The sequence below is a fragment of the Heloderma suspectum genome, chromosome 2, assembly GCF_057233095.1.
Source record: "Heloderma suspectum isolate Gila_16-S chromosome 2, 16-S_ref, whole genome shotgun sequence".
Taxonomy (NCBI): domain Eukaryota; kingdom Metazoa; phylum Chordata; class Lepidosauria; order Squamata; family Helodermatidae; genus Heloderma; species Heloderma suspectum.
Window position 1 is genome coordinate 378992006 of NC_139459.1, and position 21914 is coordinate 379013919.

Sequence of the window (21914 nt, forward strand, 5' to 3'; positions counted from 1 at the left end):
TCTAGGTGAGCCCGTCATGGGAGGGATTAGAGCAGAGGACTAGTGTGGCTGCTGGAGAGAACAGAAGGCTGACATGAAGTGATAGGAAGCTTCTCTGGCTGTTGCAGTGAATTTTAAGAGGCCTTTTGTTTCGTAAGGGACTTCTAAGGCTGGGATTTCAAAACCACATTTAATTGATTATGGATTGATTATTTATGGACTGTAAAATTTTACAGCGGTCTTGACAAGGAAACAACACAGCAACCAAGCAATCAAAGCAGTTGTTACCTGTAGGATTGTTCTCTTGGCCTGGCTGGCTCCAGACCACAGGACAGTAAATGCTTTTCCTCCACGAGGCCATTATTCGCCTCCCCCCTCAACGTTCAAAGCAGCTGTGAGGCGGGAAGGAGAAAAAGAGGCTTTTGCGGCTGCACATCATCATGAGAGTCCCATACATGCTCACTATACAAATAAAAAAACCTAGAAAATAAGTAAAGTGAGCTGTAAAAAAGACATCCCATTCCACCAACTACAATACAAGAGGAACAGGAACCCATCAATGTTTAAAGGAAGTAGCCTATAATTTCTTCACAAATCGTGAGCACAAAAGGTCACCAAGCTGGTTTTCAAAAAAACTTTTGAGTGAGACAGGCTTTCTTTCTTTCTTTCTTTTTTAAACTGCCCTTTCTCCCTCAATCTTTAACCATTCTTCCTGAAATTTTCAGGTTATGTAAAACCGACATTTCTTTCTGACACACCTACATTTCAGTAAGATTGATTAAACCTTTTTGATTTAATTACTGTTAACATCATGGAATCCTGATTTTACTGATTGCCATAACTATTGGAGTCGCAACTGTGGCTCCAGTAATCTCTCTCTCTCTCTCTCTCTCTCCTTTGAAGGCTGTCAATCTCTTCTCTCAAGGAATTGGGCATAATCATTCCATCCTTGTTTTTAAGTGGCAGATGGATATTTATTTACTTTGTGACAAGGGGCTATTTGCTACCCGCAACAAGCATACAAACCATCCTGTGAAAATCGGCTCTCCAGATGTTCAGGGAAAACTGGAGGCTAAAATTTCAAGGTCCCTTGTAGGGCTGTGCAGGGACTAGGGATGTACGAAAGTTCCACCACGGATCTCGGGGAGGCTGAATGCCAGTGCATTTGGCCCCCCGAAATTGGTGGCGGAACGGCCCGCCCTCCTGCCCCCTGCCGGGATGGGACTTACCTTGGGTGGATCTTCCTGGTGGCGGCAGCTCCGGCGGCGGCTCCGGCAGTGGCTGCGGCGACAGCTGCGGCGGTAGCTGCGGCGGTGGCGGCGGCTGCGGTGGCCGGTCTTCCGACTGGCTGCCGCTGCCACCATTTCCAGGTTAAAAACACCCCCCCCAAAAAACCGTGATAGGCTACGTAAAGATTTATGTAGCCTATCATGGCTAGATTTTAAAAAAACACCATGATAGGCTACGTAAAACTTTACATAGCCTATCACGGCTGACTTAAAAAATAAAACAAAACGCGCGTACGCAAATGGCGGCGGCCATGGCCACCGCCATTTGCGAACCTTATTTTGGCACGTCTTAGTCTACGTAAACGTTTACGTAGTCAAAGACGGCAAACATAAGGGGAACGCAAATAGTGTAGACGCTACGCTATTTGCGTTCCCCTTATTTTTGCCGTCTTAGTCTATGTAAATGTTTACGTAGACTAAGATGTGCCTAAATAAGGAATACGCGCTTTTTTTTTTTTAAATCAGCTGTGATAGGCTACGTAAACATTTACGTAGCCTATCACGGCTGACTGCAGGGATGCAAACGGTGGCGGCTACGGCCGCTGCCATTTGCATCCCTGCTAGCCAGCGGCTGGATGTCCGGCTGCTGGCGGAGCTGGCTGGCGGCTCCGCAGAATTACTGCAGAGCACAGCCGGCCGGCCAGGATTCCGGGGGGGACGAACGGAGTGCCTCCCCCCCCGGCCAGGATTCCGGGGGGAGGGACGGAACGCCTTCCCCCAACATCAACATAATCCACGGAAAGGTAAGTCACTTTCGTACATCCCTAGCAGGGACCCCCGCTCCGACTCAGGACCCAGCTCTTTACCTGGGCTTCCTCCCCCTCTGCTGCCACCGCAGTTCTCACCTTCATCGCTGTCGCACCTTCACCGCTTCTGCCTTGTCCACCACTGCCCACCACCACAACCAACTCTTGAGGCCTGGACACCTAGCGACTCTTCTCACAGGGAGTCGCCATTTTAAAAATGGCGACTCCCTGGAAGAAGACAAGTCGCCACGTGCCCAGGCCTCAGGAGATGGCAGTGGGTGGTGGTGGACAATGCAACGAAGTTGGCGACAGTGAAGGCAAAGAAGGCAGAGAGGGCATAGGCAGGGGAGAAGGTGGCTCAGGTAAGGACCTGGGGGGGCTGAAGCTCCAAAGCGCACCAAGTGCGTCAGTGAGCCTCTGACCTGCTCCAGGTTGCTTCATGCCCCCTGCGCTTCACCTTGGAAGGGGCACATGGTGACCCGATGCAGCCTGCTTCGACTTGGGCTTTGGGCCCCAGACCAAAGTGGTGCAAAGCCCTAGTCCCTGGTATTACATATCTAGGCACACATAATTTAAAGAGCCTCAGCTTGGTCCTGATGTTGTAGGTGATGTTCCTTTGGGGACTGAGATAGAGTGTTCACATTCACTCAGATTTATTTAAATTGTACAAATATGGACTAAAACAAAGACATAAACAAAATACATTTATTAAAGAAAGATAAAGAAAGATAAAGTTTAATACATGTGCAAACCTTCAGCCAAGCAGGGCCATACTCACACATCATGCATCTGGATGCCTACCACTCACACCTGTACTTTACCAACAAGCGGGTCCTCCTTTTTCTGGCAAAGATTTCCAACATTCATTACAATACAGGACTTCCTTAAAGTCCCTATAACCAGGAGAAAGACCCCCTGTCCCATTATGCATGGACTTTAATACTCTTCCAAACTTGGGGACTTCCTTCTTACCAGATATTCTAAAGTCTTTATATCTCTTGGTCCATGTTACATTATAGGTCATCCTATACCCAGAAAGTCCAACCTTTTCCCCAAGTTCTCTCCCCTATATCTGAATCATGTTGTTTCTTTGTGACTTAGTCCTGCTACAGTAGATTTTGCTCCCCTATTTGCCCCAGTGCACATTAGCATTAATCCCCCTATAAGAACAATCTCTTACCCCTTAAACTTTAAACTCCTCATACCCCATATTGTACCCAAATGTGAAATGCAAGGCTCTAGAGAATCCTTACACTGAGATTTATATAGCATGAAAAGGGCTGTAGACTTAAAAAAGAAAGGAAGTGACATTTTGTTTTCTTTGCATGAAAGATGACGGTGTGACACATATCTTTTAATTTCTATTATTGTTTTCCAGTCGTGTACGTCTGAGGTACTGGCACAGCTTGTCCTTCTTGTTTGCCATCCAGGAGATCAATCGGAATCCCAGGCTCTTACCCAACATCACCTTGGGCTACAACATCTATGAGAGCCATTATTATGGAAGAACCACTTCCTATGCCATGCTACACCTGCTTGCGGGTGGGGAAAGCAATCTTCCGAATTACAACTGTGGGAGAAGGAATAACCCGCTGGTCCTTGTTGAAGGGGTTGAATCCGACCTCTCCATCCTGATTTCAGTCATGTCAGGCATCTACAAAATCCCACAGGTATGAATGGGGAGGGGAGGGGAGGCCAACTGCATTTCAATGGGAGCTGGCCTCTGGCTCAGCTTGGACTCCATTCCAAAGCATCTCTGCTCACTGGGGAAGTGGGTCCTCTGGAGTGTATATTGGAGGTGAGTAGTGACCGTGGAGACACTGTTGAATGGGAGCCAAGGCAGCAAAATGTGTGGCTGAAGGAGGACCATAATCAGGTATCAGCATGGGGGGGGGATGGCAGGGTACCCACCAGACCTATGGAGTTGCCAACCCCTGAGCTAAAGGCACGGACCTGCTATCAATTCTGCTCATGTTGCCCCTTCTTCTCTGTGATTCCTGAAAAAGGCTCCAGTGTGCCTCAAAAACAGTATCTGGAACACTCTTGGGAGGGGAGCTTACATCTTCCCCTTCTGGTGAGCTAACTCATGGCAGGGAGCAGGATTAACCTTTTTCTAGTGGTGTCCTCAAGTAAACTCATAGAATCATAGAATCATTGAATAGTAGGGTTGGAAGGGGCCTACAAGGCCATCGAGTCCAACCCCCTGCTCAATGCAGGAATCCAAGTCAGAGCATCCCTGACAAATGGCTGTCCAGCCTCAACTTGAAGGCCTCCAGTGTGGGAGAGCCCAACACCTCCCCAGGTAATTGGTTCCATTGTCGTATTACTCTTACAGTCAGGAAGTTTTTCCTGATGTTCAGCCGGAATCTGGCTTCCTGTCACTTGAGCCCATTATTCCGTGTCCTGCACTCTGGGATGATCAAGAAGAGATCCTGGCCTTCTTCTCTGTGACAACCTTTCAAATACTTGAAGAGTGCTATCATATCTCCCCTCAGTCTTCTCTTCTCAAGGCTAAACATGCCCAGTTCTTTCAGTCTCTCTTCATAGGGCTTTGTTTCCAGTCCCCTGATCATATTTGTTGCCCTGCTCTGAACCCTCTCCAGTTTGTCTGCATCCTTCTTCAGGTGTGGTGCCCAGAACTGGATACAGTACTCCAGATGAGGCCTCACCAGTGCTGAGTAGAGGGGAACTAGTACTTCCGGGGATTTGGAAGCAATGCTTCTATTAATGCAGCCCAAAAGAGCATTGGCCTTTTTTGCAGCCACATCACATTGTTGGCTCATATTCAGCTTGTGATCAACAACAATTCCAAGATCCTTCTCACTTGTAGTGTGGTTGAGCCACGTATCCCCCATCTTGTAACTGTGCATTTGGTTTCTTTTTCCTAGGTGCAGAACTTGGCATTTATCCCTATTAAATGTCAATCTGTTGTTTTCTGCCCAGCGCTTCAGTCTGTCAAGATCACTTTGAATTTTGTTTCTGTCTTCCAAAGTATTAGCTATCCTGCCCAATTTTGTGTCATCTGCAAATTTGATCAGCATTCCCTGCACCTCCTCCTCCAAGTCATTCATACAAATGTTGAAGAGCACTGGGCCCAGGACTGAGCCCTGCGGTACCCCACTCGTTACCTCTCCCCAGCTTGAGAAGGTCCCATTGATAAGCACTCTTTGTGACCGATTCTGTAGCCAACTGTGGATCCACTGGATCGTTGTTTCATCTAGCCCACTTCGAGCTAGTTTGCTCATCAGGATATCATGGGGCACTTTGTCGAAAGCTTTGCTGAAGTCGAGGTATATGATGTCTACAGCATTCCCACGGTCTACAAGGGAGGTGACTTGATCAAAAAATGAGATCAGATTTGTCTGGCAGGACTTGTTTTTGACAAATCCATGTTGGCTTCGAGTAATCATGGCATTGTTGTTAAGGTGCTTCCAGATGGATTGCTTTATCATCTGCTCCAGAATTTTCCCAGGGATTGATGTCAGACTGACTGGTCTGTAGTTCCCAGGTTCCTCCTTTTTACCCTTTTTGAAGATAGGGACAACGTTAGCCCTCCTCCAGTCATCTGGCACTTCACCCATCCTCCATGATTTCTCAAAGAGAATAGACAGCGGTTCTGAGAGTTCTTCTGCCAGTTCCTTTATTACTCGAGGATGCAGTTCATCTGGCCCTGGAGATTTGAACTCATTCCAAGTAATTAGGTGTTCCTTGACCATATGCCTATCGATCTCAAGCTGCAATCCTGCTCCTTCAGCCTGGACTTTGCCTTTGCCAGGGGGATCATAGACCCTCTTTGGGGAGAAGACTGAGCCAAAGTAGGAATTGAGCACCTCTGCCTTTTCTTTGTCATCTGTTACTGTTTTGCCATCCTTATTTAATAGCTGAACCACCATTTCTTTCCTCTGCCTTTTACTATGCACGTAGCTGAAGAAAGCCTTTTTGTTGTTTTTAGCATCCCTTGCTAACCTCAGCTCGTTCTCAGCTTTAGCCTTCCTGACGCCATCCCTGCAATTCTGTGCCACCTGCCTGTACTCTTCCTTTGTTACTTGGCCTTCTTTCCACTTCCTTATATGTGTCCTTTTTTGTTTTCAGGTCATCCCTAAGCTTTTTGTGAAGCCACATTGGCTTCTTCTGTTGTCTTCCACCTTTTCTTCTTGTTGGAATTGTTTGTGATTGTGCCTTGAGAATTTCCTTTTTTAAAAGCTCCCACCCGTCTTGGACTCCTTTTCTCGCTAGCATCGCTTGCCATGGGACCTTACTGATCATTGTTCTGAGTTTATGAAAATCAGCTTTCCTAAAATCCAGGGTACGCGTTTGACTACACTTGGCTTTTGCTTCCCTTAGAACCAAGAACTCAAATACAACATGGTCGCTTTCCCCCAGAGTTCCTGTCACTGCTACTTTATCCACTAAGTCATCTCTGTTGGTTAGGATCAAGTCAAGGATAGCCGATCCTCTAGTTCCTTCCTCTACTTTCTGTAGGAGGAAGTTATCCACCACACAAGTCAGGAATTTCCTAGAGGGGCCATGTTTTGCAGAATTTGTCTCCCAACAAATATCGGGGAAATTGAAGTCCCCCATTACTACTACATCATACTTCCTTGAAACATTGGCTATTTGCTTTTCAAAAGTTTCATCCTTGTCTTCTCCTTGATTGGGTGGCCAGTAGTAGACTCTGACCGCCAGGTTCCTTTTATTCTTTGCTCCATTTATTTCAACCCAGATGCTCTCGATGGGGCTACCAAGCTCCTCCTCCTGTCTTTCTGTGTAGAGATATGTATTTTTCACATACAGTGCAACCCCACCTCCCTTTCTGTTCCTCCTGTTCTTTTTGAACAAGTTATATCCTTCAATTGCTGTATTCCAGTCATGAGAGTCATCCCACCAAGTCTCAGTTATACCTATCAGGTCGTAAGTTCCCTCTTGTATTAAGAGTTCAAGTTTGTTCTGTTTGTTTCCCATACTCTGGGCATTAGTATATAGACATCGAAGACCATGTGCTTCATAGTCTGGCTTTCTTCCTACATCTGTCTGAAGACTATTATTGGGCGCTATCAGAGCTGTTCTCGCCGTTGCAGTGCATGCGCCTACGTCCACTGTTACCCCCAACATTACATCTCCCTTCCCCGTAGCATTCAGTTTAAAGCCCTCCTGATGAGGTTCTTCATGCTGTGGCCAAACACATTCTTCCCATCCTTTGTGAGGTGCAACCCATCCCTAGCCAACAGCCCATCTTCCAGAAAGTATAGCCCATGGTCCCAGAATCCAAATCTCTCTCGTCGGCACCACCTTCATAGCCAGTCATTCACCCGGAGTATTTTTCGTTCCCTTTCTATCCCTCTTCTAACTACTGGAAGGATGGATGAGAAAACTATCTGGGCCCCAAAGTTCTTGAGTTTCCTTCCCAAAGCTTCAAAGTCTGACGTGATCTCTTCGTAGCTCCGCTTGGTGGTATCATTTGTTCCCACATGGATGAGAAGAAAGGGATACCTGTCAGTGGGCTTTATGAGTGCAGGCAACCTTTCAGTCACGTCTCTAATCTGTCCTCCCGGGAGACAACATACCTGACGAGGCCACGGGTCTTCGCGACATACTTGGGTCTCGATCCCACGCAGCAAGGAGTCTCCCACTACTACCACTCTTCTCTTCTTCTTCTTGTAGGCCTGGCTTTCATCACCTCTGTTTGACTGACCTTCAGCCTCTTGCTCACTCTCATGCAGGTTCCCCTGTGATTCTTCCTCTGCAGGCTGTCCTCCAGTCTCATCCGCAAGTACCTGGAATCGGTTCCACAGCTCCACTGCTTCCACTGGTGCAGAGTGGTGTCTAGTTCTTCTTCTCCTAACTGTCACTCTTTTCCAAGGAGTATCCTCTACTCCATTTTTCTTCACCTCAGCATTTCCCACTTCTGCCTCATCTTGCTGTTGCTCTTCAAGCTTCTGGTCTTCCCTTTGCTGCTGTAGTTCCCCCATTCTGTCCAAGAACTCTTCGTGTTCTCTTATTCCCCGGAGGGTCGACAGTCGCCGCTCCAGTCCACTTACTTTTTCTTCCAGCAGCATGATCAACTTGCACTTGTTGCAGGTATAGGCCATGTTGGTCTCAGGCAAGAAAACAAACATTGCACACACCTTGAGTCTTGTCCTTCCATAGCCTCTTTTCCCTTTTTGTGTCTAGCTTTCTGATTGTTCTAGACTAGCCTGTGCCTGCTCCTCTACTCACTAGAGGTTAAAAGCAGAGTCCCACTAGTGTGAAAGTGTGTGTTAGAAGACAAATAAATGGAAAAAAGTTAGTTAAAGAAAATAAAAAATGAAAAAAAATGTTAGGGGCCTCCCTCTTGACCTCCCCTGCCAAACTCCCCTGGCCAACTCCTGTTTGCTCCCCCTGTTCGCTCGCTCTGGTTGCTCGCTCTCTGGGAGCTTGCCTGCTTCTGTAGTCCCTGGACCAGCTGGAGCAGCTTGCTCTGCTCTGCTCTGCTCTGCTCAGCTGGGAGGCGGGAAACAGCTCTACTGTTCTACAGTACCTGCAATAACTGGAAGGTTTCCATTCACAACTATGGGGAAAAGAAAAGCATTGCCTTTGGGGTGCGCTTTTCATATGGGGTAGGTTTGCTTGTGTCTCCTGTCCCCACACTGTCAAGGACCCCACTGTACCTTCTTGAGCAAATCACACAAAGAATGGAATGGCCACAAAGGATCCTTCAGATATTTTAGAACTCCATCCCCATTTTTGTTAGATATTAATGACTTCAGGTTAATAAAAATCCGATCTCATCCTGAAAACAAATCAGTGCAAAGTACAAGTTTCTTCCTTCCCTCACTAGATCAGTTATGGTGTTGCTAGTCATGTTCTGAATGATAGAAGTCAGTTCCCTTTTGTCCACCGGATGGGCCCAAGGGAAGAAACCCAGTACCAGGGGATTGTCCAACTGCTTCTGTTTTTTGGATGGACGTGGATTGGTCTCTTTGCTCCAGGCAATGACAATGGAGACAGGTTCATGAGAGCCATGACACCCCTGTTGACCAGGAGTGGAATTTGCGTCGCCTTCTCACAAAGACTACATATAAGAATCAGACATGAGACAAAGCTATCAGTTGTCTGGGGACGAGTCAATGTAGTTGTATTGTACGCAGATGTTCAATACGTATTTCAGCCAGTTGTCAATGTGCAAAGAATGCTTGAAATGAAAGAAAATGGAGCAAAAGTCTGGATCACAACAACTTTTCCAGACATTGACTGCAACCTGTTTGGGGCTCAATATAACTTCAAGTTCATCCATGGTTCTTGGACCTTCAAAGTGAATACACAAAAGAGGACAAAATATGATTACTATCAACCATTTACCTCTTCTCTGCGTCTGTTTTGGGATCAGTCCTTTGATTGTTTATCTTCAAACCATGTGTTTTCCAAGAGAAGCTGGAAAAGATGCACAGAGAAAGAGAAACTGAGGACTCTGCCCCGGGAGGAGGTTGAGAGAGCCCTGTCCCAAGACAGCTTCAGTGCCTACAACAGTGTTCAAGCAGTGGCCCATGCTTTAAATGCTGCATATTTATCCCGATCGAAGCAGATGATGCTGATGGTGGGTGGACGGGACAGGCTGAAACATCAAAAGCTGCAGCCATGGCAGGTATTGCATTTTTATTTTGCAACACCACCATAGTGGTGAAAGACTCAGCGTGGAGATGTAATGTGCACATTATCATTCTTAGTGCATAAGGGAGTGGTTTCTGTGTCTGAGAGATAGCTTGGTATCCTGCTCTAGACAGGCCGCATTCCGTATGTAGGACCAGACTCATAGTCTGTGGCACTCCTAGATCCATTGTTGTCAGCTGTTTTACAGCTTTGTCTGCTTTTCCAGCAGAACTTCTCTACACAGCACATAGTGAAACTATGGAATAAGCTACCACAGGATGTAGTGATGGCCACCAATTTGGATGGCTTTAAAAGAGGTCTAGATACATTCCTGGAGGAAAAGGCTATTAGTAGCTACTAGTCTTGATGGCTACGTGCTACCTCCAGTACCAGAGGCAGTGAGGCTGTTTGCACCACTTTCTGGGGAACATGGGTGGGAGGGTGCGTTGTGCTCATGCCCTGCTTGTTGGTTCCTGGTCAACAGGTGGTTGGTCAGTGTGTGAACAGAATGCTGGACTAGATGGATCCTTGTTCTGATCCAGCATGGCTCTTCTTATGTTCTTATGTTCCTATGTTTTCTTTTCAGGCAAACATTTTGTGACAAATGAGCTTCTGCTCAGACCAGATGAGGACAGATCCAGCCTTCTTAGCTGAAGTTGGACTCTCTTCCTCCTCTCTCTCTCTCTCTCTCTCTGTTGGTCCCATTGCATAGGCTTCCCTATTCAGAAAGGGCCCATCTACGCACGGTTCTCTCAGACAGGGGAGCTCTCTCTGGTTCTGCCTGTCCTTTCTTCCTCCTTGCTCATATAACCCTTGGGTCAGAAGACATGGCAGTGACTCAAACCAGATTTGTTTGTTTGTTTATTTATTTATTTCTACACTGCCCAATAGCCAAAGCTCTCTGGGTGGCTCACAAAAATTAAAACAGTGATTTAAAATACACATTTAAAACACCAAGCTAAAAGACTGGGAAGCTAGATGCTAAAAAACTGGGAGAATAAGAAGGTCTTCACCTGTTACCAGAAGGAGTACAACGTAGGTGCCAGGCAAACCTCTCTAGGGAGCTCATTCCACAGCCTGGGTGCCCCAGGAGAAAAGGCCCTCTTCCTGGTAGCTCCGATCTCACTTCCTTTGGCAGGGGCTCATGGAGAAGGACTGCTGAGGATGGTGTTCGGACCCAGGCAGGCACATATGGGAGTAGGCGATCATTCAGATAACTGGCCCCAAGCCGTTAAGGGCTTTGAATGTTAATACCAGCCCTTTAATCAGGCCTGGAAAAAGACTGGCAGCCAGCACAGTGGGAAAGTACTGGCAAAATGTGATCTCATGGGCCAGTCCCTGAGGGTGTCTCCAGCAGCAATTTACTCCAAGCCGGCTACGTGTTGAGGTCATTAGAGATACATGACATCGTGGCCATCCAGCAGCCACCCCAGAGCATATCAGGGAAAACCCAGATTTCCAGAGACTGGTTAAAGTCCGATTCTTTTCCTTAAGTCAGGTTCTCCCCAGGATAGTTGTTGTATGCCCCACGCCCTGCATTGACCTCGGGTATGCTAGCCCTGCCCAGGGGTGTTTCTTCCCATTGTGCTGAACGAGACTTGCCCTCTTAATGCCCACAGAGCTTACAGCCCAATTCCCTAAGTGCTGTAAAGAACGATCTCTATGCCCCGATTCTTCTTTGTTTGGTTTATTGCCTTAGGAAGAAACTACTTCCACCTTTCATTATAGAGACCCTGCGGGTTACATGGAGGTTGGTTTGCATCTTTGTGTTTACTGCTCTCTTTCCCAGCACAAGCATGTGTGTGTCTACTTGGAAGTAGCTCCCATTGTGGTCAATGAGGCTTGCTTCTGAAATGCATGTGCATCCGGCCTTTCAGGGGAAGGGAGAATGGGGGAGGCAGGGGAGGAGAGAGGAAGCCTCTCTTATTGGTTGAGCAGCCCTTGCCAGTCAGATGACGTTCACTCCAAGCCCCCCACCCCCACCCGGAAGTATGTTCTATGAAGAGATTTTTAATGCTCTGGAGAACCTGCTCGTGGAGCCCTGCATGGACCTCATTGCAGCAAAATTGATTCCTTTAAAAAAATCCGGGACTCCACCATAAAATTCTCCTTCTGTTGTCATATAAACAGGGCACCTGTTAACAATCTTGCTGCCCTATTTTGGACCAGCTGAAGTTTCCAGTCCATTTTCAAGGCAGCCCCATGTATAATGCATTGCAGTAATCTAGACAAGAGGTTATCAGAGCATGGACAACTGTTGATAGTCTATCTTTGTCCAGAATCCAGATAAGGGTGTGATTTGTATACCAGCCGAAGCAGATAAAAATCACTCTGTGCCACTGAGTTGACCTGTACCTCAAGTGACAGTTCTGGGTCCAAGAGCACCTCCAAACCACCAACGTGATCCTTTAGGGGGAGTGCAACCTCCCCCCCCTGCACAGGCTGAACATCACCTGGCTGGGCAGACGAACCACCCAGCAACAGTACCTCCGACTTGTCTGGATTGAGTTTCAGTTTGGCCCTCATCCAGTCCATTACTGTGCCCAGGCACTGATTCAGAACAGCCACTGCCTCAACTGGGCTTGATGAAAAATCCAAGTAGACTTGGGTGTCATCGGCGTATTGATAGCACCTCAGCCCAGACTTCCGGATAATCTCCCACAGTGGTTTCATGTAGGTGTTGAACAGCATAGGGGATAAAATAGAGGCCTGTGGAGCCCCATAGCATAATTTCCGAGGCACAGGGCAATAACTCCCCAGCACCTCCTTCCGGAACCAGCCATCCAAGTAGGAGCATAACCACGGCAGTGCAGTCTCAACCCAACACCTTACCCAGAAAGATACCATGGCTGATGGTATCGAAAACTGCTGAGAGGTCCAGGAGAATCAACAGGGTCACACTCCCCTATCCATTGGATAATAATAAATCCATTATCCATGTAGATAATCCATTTCATTCAAGAGTGCCTGCAGTTGTCCTGCAACCACCTGCTACAGCACCTTCCACAAGGTTTGGATGTCTGGGTAGCTGCACAAAACACCCCCAAGTTATTACCAAACGAGAGTATTTAGTAATAAATAGCAATAACAGAAGCAATTAACATTAGCATAGACAAAGCAACTATATCCCCAAGTTCAAAAAACCTTCCCATTTTGTCCCAAGATCTAGATGTGCCTTGGAGCATCTTTTTGCTTTACTCACAGGTAATCCAAAGAAGCAAGCTGTTCTTGGGTTGATTTCTTTATTCCATTCATGTCAAGAGGCAAAAATTGAGTGTGTTACGGTAGATGGTGCTTGTGGTTTCGCTTGGTTGAAAAAACCATCAGCAAGAACCCTGAGTGCACTGCAGTATATTTTGGTCCAGTGAGTAGGATGGAAGTTGTAGTCCAAAATGTCTGGAGGCACCAGGTTGGAGAAGGCGACCAGATTGGAGACCTGGTTGGAGAAGGTGGCGACCAGGTTTGAGAAGGTGCAGATTAATGACTCTGGACTTCCCCAAAATGCTGAAGCAGAAAGAGGAGACTCAGGAAGGTATCTCAGCTGTGACTGAAAGAAGAAGAAGACTGTCATCCACTCTGAGTTTAGATGGGACATGCATTGGCCCCATTTTGTAGAGGATTAGAGCTCGAAGTGAGAACGACTAAGATATTGAATCTGCTTCCATGTTTTCTAAATGCTGTTTGTTTTCTTTGTTGTTCTAGTTTCACGCTTTCTTAAGAGAAGGACGGCTTTCTAATACTTCCATGGAGGGATTGTATTTGGATGAGAATGGGGAGCTGGAACCTGACTTTGATATCGTGAATTGGGTGCTATCTTTCAATGACGAAAAGGGTAGAGTGAAAATTGGGAGTATACATAGACAGGCATTCACAGACATAAAGCTCACCATGAAACCAGAAGCCATTGTGCTGCCCAAGCATTTTAATGGGGTAGGGGAAATCATTTGTGTCACATTACTGATGTGTTAAATTCTAATAATATGTTGAATATTACATGTGAGACTTCTAATACAATTCTATGCACAACTATCTCATTTGAGCTGGCAAGGAAGGGCTGGTGGAGTAGATCTAAGGAGTGATGAATGTGTCTTTGCATGATGGAGTGGTGCCTGCCACCTTGAAGGAGGTGTTGGTGTGTCTGCTGAGAAAACCCTCCCCAGAGGTTTATATGAATATATATGAGTGACTAAACCCCCGTTCTGGGTAAGGTGCTTGAGAGGGTGGTGGCTGGGCAATTGTAGATGTTCTTGGAGGATACTGATTATCTCACCCCATTTCAGTCTGGGTTAAGGCCTTCTTTGGGGACAGAATCACCTTTGGTCACCATGGTGGCTGACCTCTTGGGGGAGAGTGACAGAGTTAGTACAGCCCCACTGATCTTGCTTGAACTCTCAGTGGCTTTTGATACCCTTGACCACAATAGTCTTTTGGATCGTCTCCATAAGCTGGGAACTGTGGGCATTGTTCTACAGTTGGTACGCTCTTACTTGCATGGAGAGTTCCAGAAAGTAGTGGTTTATCAATCTATCAAATCAATCAATCAATCAATCAATCAATCCTTGAGACAGCTTAATATCTCCCAAAGCTTGTCTTGGTCCTGCTCAAACTTTGCCACTTGGACCTCCCTGTCTCATTCTTTCCTATTTCTTGCCTGTCTGTCTCTCCAATGCCATTTATATAGCAGATAATGTGTGTGGGTTTACACACATCTCCAGAATGCCATAATCCTGTTCAGATGGAGCAGCATTAGGAGCAAACCCATCCAGGTCTCCATCCACACTCAGAGTCTCATACTTCCTCCTTGCCACCATCCACTGCAGTGCAATAGTACAGGAGGTCTCAAGTTACTCTAAATTGGAGTACTCCAGAGATCAGACTGGAAGCTTGGAGGGGCCAGATGGGGCCACCGTTGAAGGTGGGCACTGGGGCAGGTCATAAAGGCAGCATCACATCTATTTTAGAAGCACTTCATTGGTTCCCACTCAACTTCAGGATGCACTTCAAGGTGCTGAAACAATTGAAGCACTGCACAGTCTAGGGTGAGGGTAGTACAAGGGACGTCTTCCGTATGACTCATGCATGTGTTCTCTTAGAATAAATGATGAGGCCCCCTCCAAGTAACACAACCATGTGAGATTTGGCTGGTAACAATCTGCAGGAAGGTATTTTGTTCTGTGGCATTGTCCTTGGATAGTTTGGTCCACCATGAGCATCAAGTAAGAAGGCCAAGGGTCTTTTTGATCATTTCAATGGGATTTTTATGATGTGATGCTTCATTGTTGACTTGTTCATTTTTGCTTAATTTAAATGTTTAATTGGATGTATTCTGTGATTTTGTACATGGGTTTAAACCTGTGTGAGCCATGTCAGGGAATTATTTTGGGGCAAAAAGGCATGATAACAATAGAAACACAAATCAAAATCATCCGTTCTTATTTACACAGATCTGATTTACAGGAGATTTTTTCCACCCTAAACCTGTGAAATTATATGTACTCCGTACTGCTTTGTGAGTCTTGGCATTGAAGGCGGCTTTCTCGATTTTACTCTTTTGTATTGTGAGTTGCCTTTGAAAGTCTCCGGTCTTGAATGGTGGCTACGAAATATATCAAGGGTGCAATGCTATGGAGATAGGTGGCCGCCTCCGAACTCGGAGGTGACTGCCTATCTAATGCTGGGCAGAAGAAGCACGTAGGGGATCATACCCTCTGCACTTCTCCTGTCCTGCATTTGTGGCTAGACAGCTGATTTCTGTCTAGCCATGGGAGGGCAGAGCAGGGGAGAAGGCTGCTGGATGACACATAGGATGTGTCGTGCCAGCATTTCCGCCTTCCCCTTCCTGGAATGCCTTGTTCTGGCCATTCCATGCTCCTCTTGTGAGCATGGGGCTGTTCTGCGCAAGGCAGTGTGAAAGGGGGGGGGGAAGGCTGGTTCCCAGAATACCAGATATCCTGTGGCTGGCTTGCCTCCAATTAGCGGCCATAGGATTGCTCCCTAAAGAAATAAAATCAATACATCTAGATTTCAAAGGGGCTTCCAGATAAAGCTTTTATTGTGCAATTGCACTGCCTGACCCAAAGAAATGGGGGGGGAGCGGTCCGTCCAGATGATGGCATCTTCTATTTAAAAACAACCCCATGTTTTCCTAACCATTTCTTCTTCCTTATTTTGTTTCACCTGGGGCTGCTCTATATGAGGTTTGAATTGTTGTTGTTGTTGTTGTTCAGTCGTTCAGTCATGTCCGACTCTTCGTGACCCCATGGACCATAGCATGCCAGGCCTTCCTGTCCTGCGCTCTCTCCCGGAGTGTACTCAAGTTCATATTCATTGCATCGGTGATGCTATCTAACCATCTCATCCTCTGCCGTTCCCTTCTCCTTTTGCCTTCAGTCTTTCCCAGCATCAGGGTCTTTTCCAGAGAGTTTTCTCTTCTCATTAGGTGGCCAAAATATTTGAGCTTCAGCTTCAGTATCTGTCCTTCCAATGAGCAGTCAGGGTTGATTTCCTTTAGGATGGACTGATTTGACCTCCTTGCAGTCCAGGGGACTCGTAAGAGTCTTCTCCAGCACCACAGTTCGAAAGCATCAATTCTTCGGCGCTCAGCCTTCCTTATAGTCCAGCTCTCACAGCCATACATTACTACTGGGAATACCATAGCTTTGATTAGATGGACCTTTGTTGGTAAGGTGATGTCTCTGCTTCTTACTATGCTGTCTAGGTTGACCATTGCTTTCCTCCCAAGGAGCAAGCGTCTTTTAATTTCATGGCTACAGTCACCGTCTGCGGTGAGCTTGGAGCCCAAGAAAGTAAAATCTGTCACTGCTTCCATTTCTTCCCCTTCTATATGCCAGGAAGTGATGGGGCCACATGCCATGATCTTCGTTTTTTTTAATGTTGAGTTTCAAACCAGCTTTTGCACTCTCCTCTTTCACCCTCAACAAGAGGCTCTTTAGATCCTCTTTGCTTTCTGCCATTAGGGTGGTATCGTCTGCATATCAGAGGGTGTTGATAATTCTCCCAGCAATCTTAATTCCGACCTCTGATTCATCCAACCCGGCATTTCTCATGATGTACTCTGCATATAAGTTAAATAAGCAGGGTGACAATATGCAGCCTTGTCATTCTCCTTTCCCAATTTTGAACCACTCGGTTGTTCCATGTCTGGTTCTTACTGTTGCTTCTTGACCCTCGTACAGGTTTCTCAGGAGACAGGTAAGGTGGTCTGGTACTCCCATCACTTTAAGAATTTGCCACAGTTTGTTGTGATCCACACAATCCAAGGCTTTAGCGTAGTCAATGAAGCAGAAATAGACGTTTTTCTGGAATTCTCTTGCTTTCTCCATGATGCAGCGAATGTTGGCGATTTGATCTCTAGTTCCTCTGCCTCTTGGAAACCCAGCTTGTACTTCTGGTAGTTCTCGGTTTGCATGCTGCTGAAGCCTAGCTTGTAGGATTTTGAGCATCACCTTGCTGGCATGTGAAATGAGCACAATTGTGCGGTAGTTTGAACACTCTTTGGCGTTGCCCTTCTTTGGAATTGGAATGTAAACTGACCTTTTCCAGTCTTGCGGCCATTGCGGTTCCAAATTTGTTGGCATATTGAATGCAGCACTTTAACAGCATCATCTTTTAGGATTTTAAATAGCTCAGCTGGAATACTGTCATCTCCGCTAGCTTTGTTGTTACTAATTCTTCCTAAGGCCCACTTGACTTCACTCTCGAGGATGTCTGGCTCAAGTTCAGTGATTGCACTATAATGGCTATCAGGGGCATTAAGATCTTTCCTGTATAGTTCTTCTGTGTATTCTTTCCACCTCTTCTTAATCTCACCTGCTTCTGTTAGGTCCCTGCCTTCTTTGTCCTTTATCACGCCCATCTTTGCACAAAACGTTCCCTTGAGATCTCCGATTTTCTTGAAGAGATCTCTGTCTTTCCCATTCTGTTGTTTTCCTCAGTTTCTTTGCATTGTTCATTTAAGAAGGCCTTCTTGTCTCTCCTTGCTATTCTCTGGAACTCTGCATTCCGTTGGATATATCTTCCCCTTTCTCCCTTGCTTTTCGCTTCCCTTCTTTCCTCAGCTACTTGTAAAGCCTCATCAGACAGCCACTTGGCTTTCTTGCCTTTCTTTTTCTTTGGGACGGATTTCGTTGCTGCCTCCTGAACAATGTTACGGACCTCCGTCCATAGTTCCTCAGGCACTCTGTCTATCAGGTCTAATCCCTGAAATCTATTCCTCACCTCCACTGTATATTCAGAAGGGATATGATTTAGGTCATACCTGAATGGTTTAGTGGTTTTCCCTACGTTCTTCAATTTCAGCCGAAATTTTGCAACAAGAAGCTCATGATCTGAGCCACAGTCAGCTCCAGGTCTTGTTTTTACTGACTGTATAGAGCTTCTCCATCTTTGGCTGCAAAGGACATAATCAATCTGATTTCGATATTGACCATCTGGTGATGTCCATGTGTAGAGTCGCCTCTTGTGCTGTTGGAAAAGAGTGTTTGCTATGATCAGCGTGTTCTCTTGGCAAAACTCTATTAGCTTTTGTCCTGCTTCATTTTGTACACCAAGGCCATGCTTGCCTGTTATCCCGGTGATTTCTTGACTTCCTACTTTAGCATTCCAATCCCCTATGATGAAAAGGACATCTGTTGTTGGTGTTAGTTCTAGAAGGTGTCGTAGGTCTTCATAGAACCGATCAACCTCAGCTTCTTCGGCATCAGTGGTTGGGGCATAGACCTGAATTACTGTGATGTTGAATGGTTTGCCTTGGATTTGTACTGAGATCATTCTATCATTTTTAAGATTGTACCCCAGTACTGCTTTTCCCACCCTTTTGTTGACTATGAGTGCTACTCCATTTCTTCTAAGGGATTCTTGCCCACAATAGTAGATATGATGGTCACCTGAATTAAATTCGCCCATGCCTGTCCATTTGAGTTCGCTGATTCCCCAGATGTCGATGTTCAATCTTGCCATCTCATGTTTGACCACCTACAGCTTACCTGGATTCATTGATCTGACATTCCAGGTTCCTAAACAATATTGTTCTTTACAGCATCGGATTTTCTTTTCACCACCAGACACATCCACAGCTGAGTGTCCTTTCGGCTTTGGCCCAGCCGCTTCATTCTTTCTGGTGCTACTTGGAAATACCCTCTGCTCTTCCCCAGTAGTATATTGGACACCTTCTGACCTGAGGGGCTCATCTTCCGGCGTCATCTCTTTCAGCCTTGTGATACGTTCCATGGGGTTTTCTTGGCAAGAATACTGGAGTGGGTTGCCATTTCCTTTTCCAGTGGACCACATTTTGTCAGAACTCTCTGCCATGACCTGTCCGTCTTGGGTGGCCCTGCACGGCATAGCTTATGGCTTCACTGAGTTACGCAAGCCCCTTCACCACAACAAGGCAGTGATCCATGAAGGGGATTTTTTTTACCAGTATTGTAGTGCATAGCTCACTGGCGTATGACGTAACATGCACCCAAAACAGTCCTCCTCCCACTGTTTCTCCCTCCTTGACGTTCTTTTCTATCTGCTCTGCCACTGAGGAGCAAAAGGCCTGGCATGCTATGGTCCATGGGGTCACAAAGACTAGGACACGACTGAATGACTGAACAACAAAAACAACAATTTTAGTTTACTTTGATATTATACCATGCATCTTTCTGTACAGTTTCTTCAGCACATTTATAGAAAAGGTGGGATATGATGGTTGAAACAAACAAACGAACAAAAAAGTTTTCCCTGCCATGGTGTTATGCAAAGATAGTGCAACCCCCCCATAACAACCCCCCCCACACCCTAGGGAGACACTGATCAAAGGCCTGAGGTCACTTTGAGTCACTAGGACTACAGAGTCTGTTGGGTCCTTTCAAAACTCTATGTTTCATTTCCAGAGAGAAAAATGCATCTTTTTTTCTTTGTGCTGCTTCTCTTTATTGCTAGACCATGCCTCATTCCAGATGTGTCAAGAGCTGCCGCCCCGGATATGCCAAAGCGATTCAGGAAGGAAAGCCACCTTGCTGCTATGCTTGCGCTCCATGTGCGGAAGGGACAATCTCCATTCAAGAAGGTGGGTGACCTCAGAGGTGTGGGCCTTCCCTTGGGCAAATGTTTACATCGGCCTAATACTTTCCCCTACTCTGTTTTAATTCTCTCTTCTATTCATTTAAAACCATTTAACAAAAGCTCCTATGAATGTGTAAGATAAGAAGCCTTTATGAAGGATTTTGAACCTGTGTAGGAAGCTTAAGGTGAGTTCATTGGAATTAGCCATTGGCTATCAGTTAGCTTAACATACCCCACAGGGATATGGCGAAGATAAAATTAGGATAACACAGAGACTCTCCTGAACAACGTTTGGCTTGTCACACTTGCTCATTCATATTTGAACAACACAGGATGCTACTTTTATTCCAAGTCAACCAAAAAATCCCTCAAGCTCAGTACTGGCTATTTTACACAAGCTGGCATCAGATCAGTTACGTCTCTCAGATCCAGGTTTCCTGCCCCAATGACCTGAGATCCTTCTTTGGGGATGAGGCCATGGGTGGAACCTACTGATCAGAAAGCAGGTCCTCTACCAGGGAAGTTCTCTCTCTCTCTCTGCCCTCTGTTACACATTGTTGTCTCCTGACCTCTTCCATGCTCCCATATCTCTTCCAAATGGAATAGGACACAGCAGGTTCTGGATGTATGACTGATATTAATGATACTGACATCACCCCTTCTTTTCAGATGCAGACCTTTGCACCAAGTGTCCAGAAGATCAACATCCAAACAAGGCCCATGATCAATGTATCCCCAAAGATATCACCTTCCTCTCCTATGGAGAACCTTTGGGGATCATCCTGGTTTCCTTTGCACTATTCTTGTCTTTAATCACAGCCTCTGTGTTAGGAATCTTCATTAAATACTCAGAAACACCAATAGTCAAAGCCAACAACCGGAACCTCTCCTACATTCTCCTTGTCTCCCTCCTGCTTTCCTTTTGGTCCTCCTTCTTGTTCATTGGCTGTCCAAGCAAAGTGACCTGCCTTTTCCGACAAACAGCCTTCAGCATCATCTTCTCAGTTTGCATCCCTGCTGTGTTAGCCAAAACGATCACTGTGGTGCTGGCCTTTCTGTCCACAACGCCAGGGAACAAGGTGAAGAGATGGCTGGGGAAGAGTCTTGCCAACTCCATTGTAATTTCTTGTTCCAGTGTCCAAGTTGTCATCTGCTCCATCTGGCTGGGCATCTCTCCACCCTTCCCGGACTCTGACATGCACTCCCAGCCTGGGCAGATTACCCTGGAATGCAATGAAGGCTCTGTCGCCATGTTTTATACTGCTCTTGGCTACATGGGCTTCCTGGCTGCCACCTGCTTGATGGTGGCTTTCCTAGCCAGGAAGCTGCCTGGGGCCTTCAATGAAGCAAAGTTGATCACCTTCAGTATGCTGGTCTTTTGCAGTGTCTGGGTCTCCTTTGTGCCCACCTACCTGAGCACAAAGGGGAAATACATGGTAGCCGTGCAGGTCTTCTCTATCTTGTCCTCAAGTGCTGGGTTGCTGTGCTGCATCTTTCTTCCCAAGTGCTACATCATTGTATTGAGTCCAGATCTGAATAGAATGGAGCATCTCTTCCTGAAAACTAAAGATGGCATTTTATCAGACTTAGAGAAGTGGAAGAATTCCGCCCCCACTTAGTGATGTACGAATGTTATGAAATCCGTTCTGTTTCTTTTTCATAGCTTGTTAGGGATCTTTCAGTCCATCATCCACAGTGATTTGAGAAAGTATATTGATTCCAGTCCACATTTTCTGGTTGGCTGTTTGCAAACTCCCGAGATTGGCCTGTGTCTGCGTCTGTTCAAGGAGGGAGGGAAATCCCATTGACAGCAAATTGGCTTCTGATTTGGAGGTGACAGGCACTGCTTTCCCACCCAAGCAGTAGTGCCTAAAGCAACTGCTTAAAAAAAAAATCATGCTGGCTTGGGAATGTTGTGAGTTGTAGGACTTTTTTTTTGTCTAAACATGCATAGGGTTGTGCCTAGGGATGTCAGAGAATTCTGCGACGGATCTCGGTGAGGCCGAATGCCAGTGCATTCGGCCCCCCGAAATCCATCACGGAATGGCCTGCCCCCCTCCCCTCACGGATCCCCCCCAGATGAGACTTACCTGGAGCGGATGCTCCAGACAACGGCAGCTCCAGTGGCGGCTTTGGCGGTGGTGGCGGCGGCTGGTCTTCCGACCGGCTGCCGCCACCGCCATTTGTAGTCTGTGTGTGTGTG

General features: G+C 46.4%; 1 protein-coding gene across 1 annotated transcript; it reads left to right on the forward strand.

Moving 5' to 3' along the window:
* Positions 1–2231: 2231 nt before the first annotated feature.
* On the forward strand, positions 2232–21330 carry LOC146356335 (vomeronasal type-2 receptor 26-like). Its single transcript, XM_084830058.1, has 6 exons — positions 2232–2376; positions 3766–3890; positions 4021–4088; positions 11340–11390; positions 14425–14555; positions 20381–21330. The coding sequence occupies exons 1-6, from the start codon at positions 2232–2234 to the stop codon at positions 21328–21330; spliced, it is 1470 nt and encodes a 489-aa protein (XP_084686184.1).
* Positions 21331–21914: the final 584 nt, after the last annotated feature.

Excerpts from the sequence above, each read along its gene's own strand:
- LOC146356335 (XM_084830058.1), top strand. The coding sequence starts at position 2,232 with ATGGCGACTCCCTGGAAGAAGACAAGTCGCCACGTGCCCAGGCCTCAG. Across the intron at positions 3,891-4,020 it reads TGAAGGAGGACCATAATCAG|GCTCCAGTGTGCCTCAAAAA; the intron begins GTATCAGCATGG and ends TTCCTGAAAAAG. Across the intron at positions 11,391-14,424 it reads ACCCTGCGGGTTACATGGAG|AGTCTCATACTTCCTCCTTG; the intron begins GTTGGTTTGCAT and ends ATCCACACTCAG.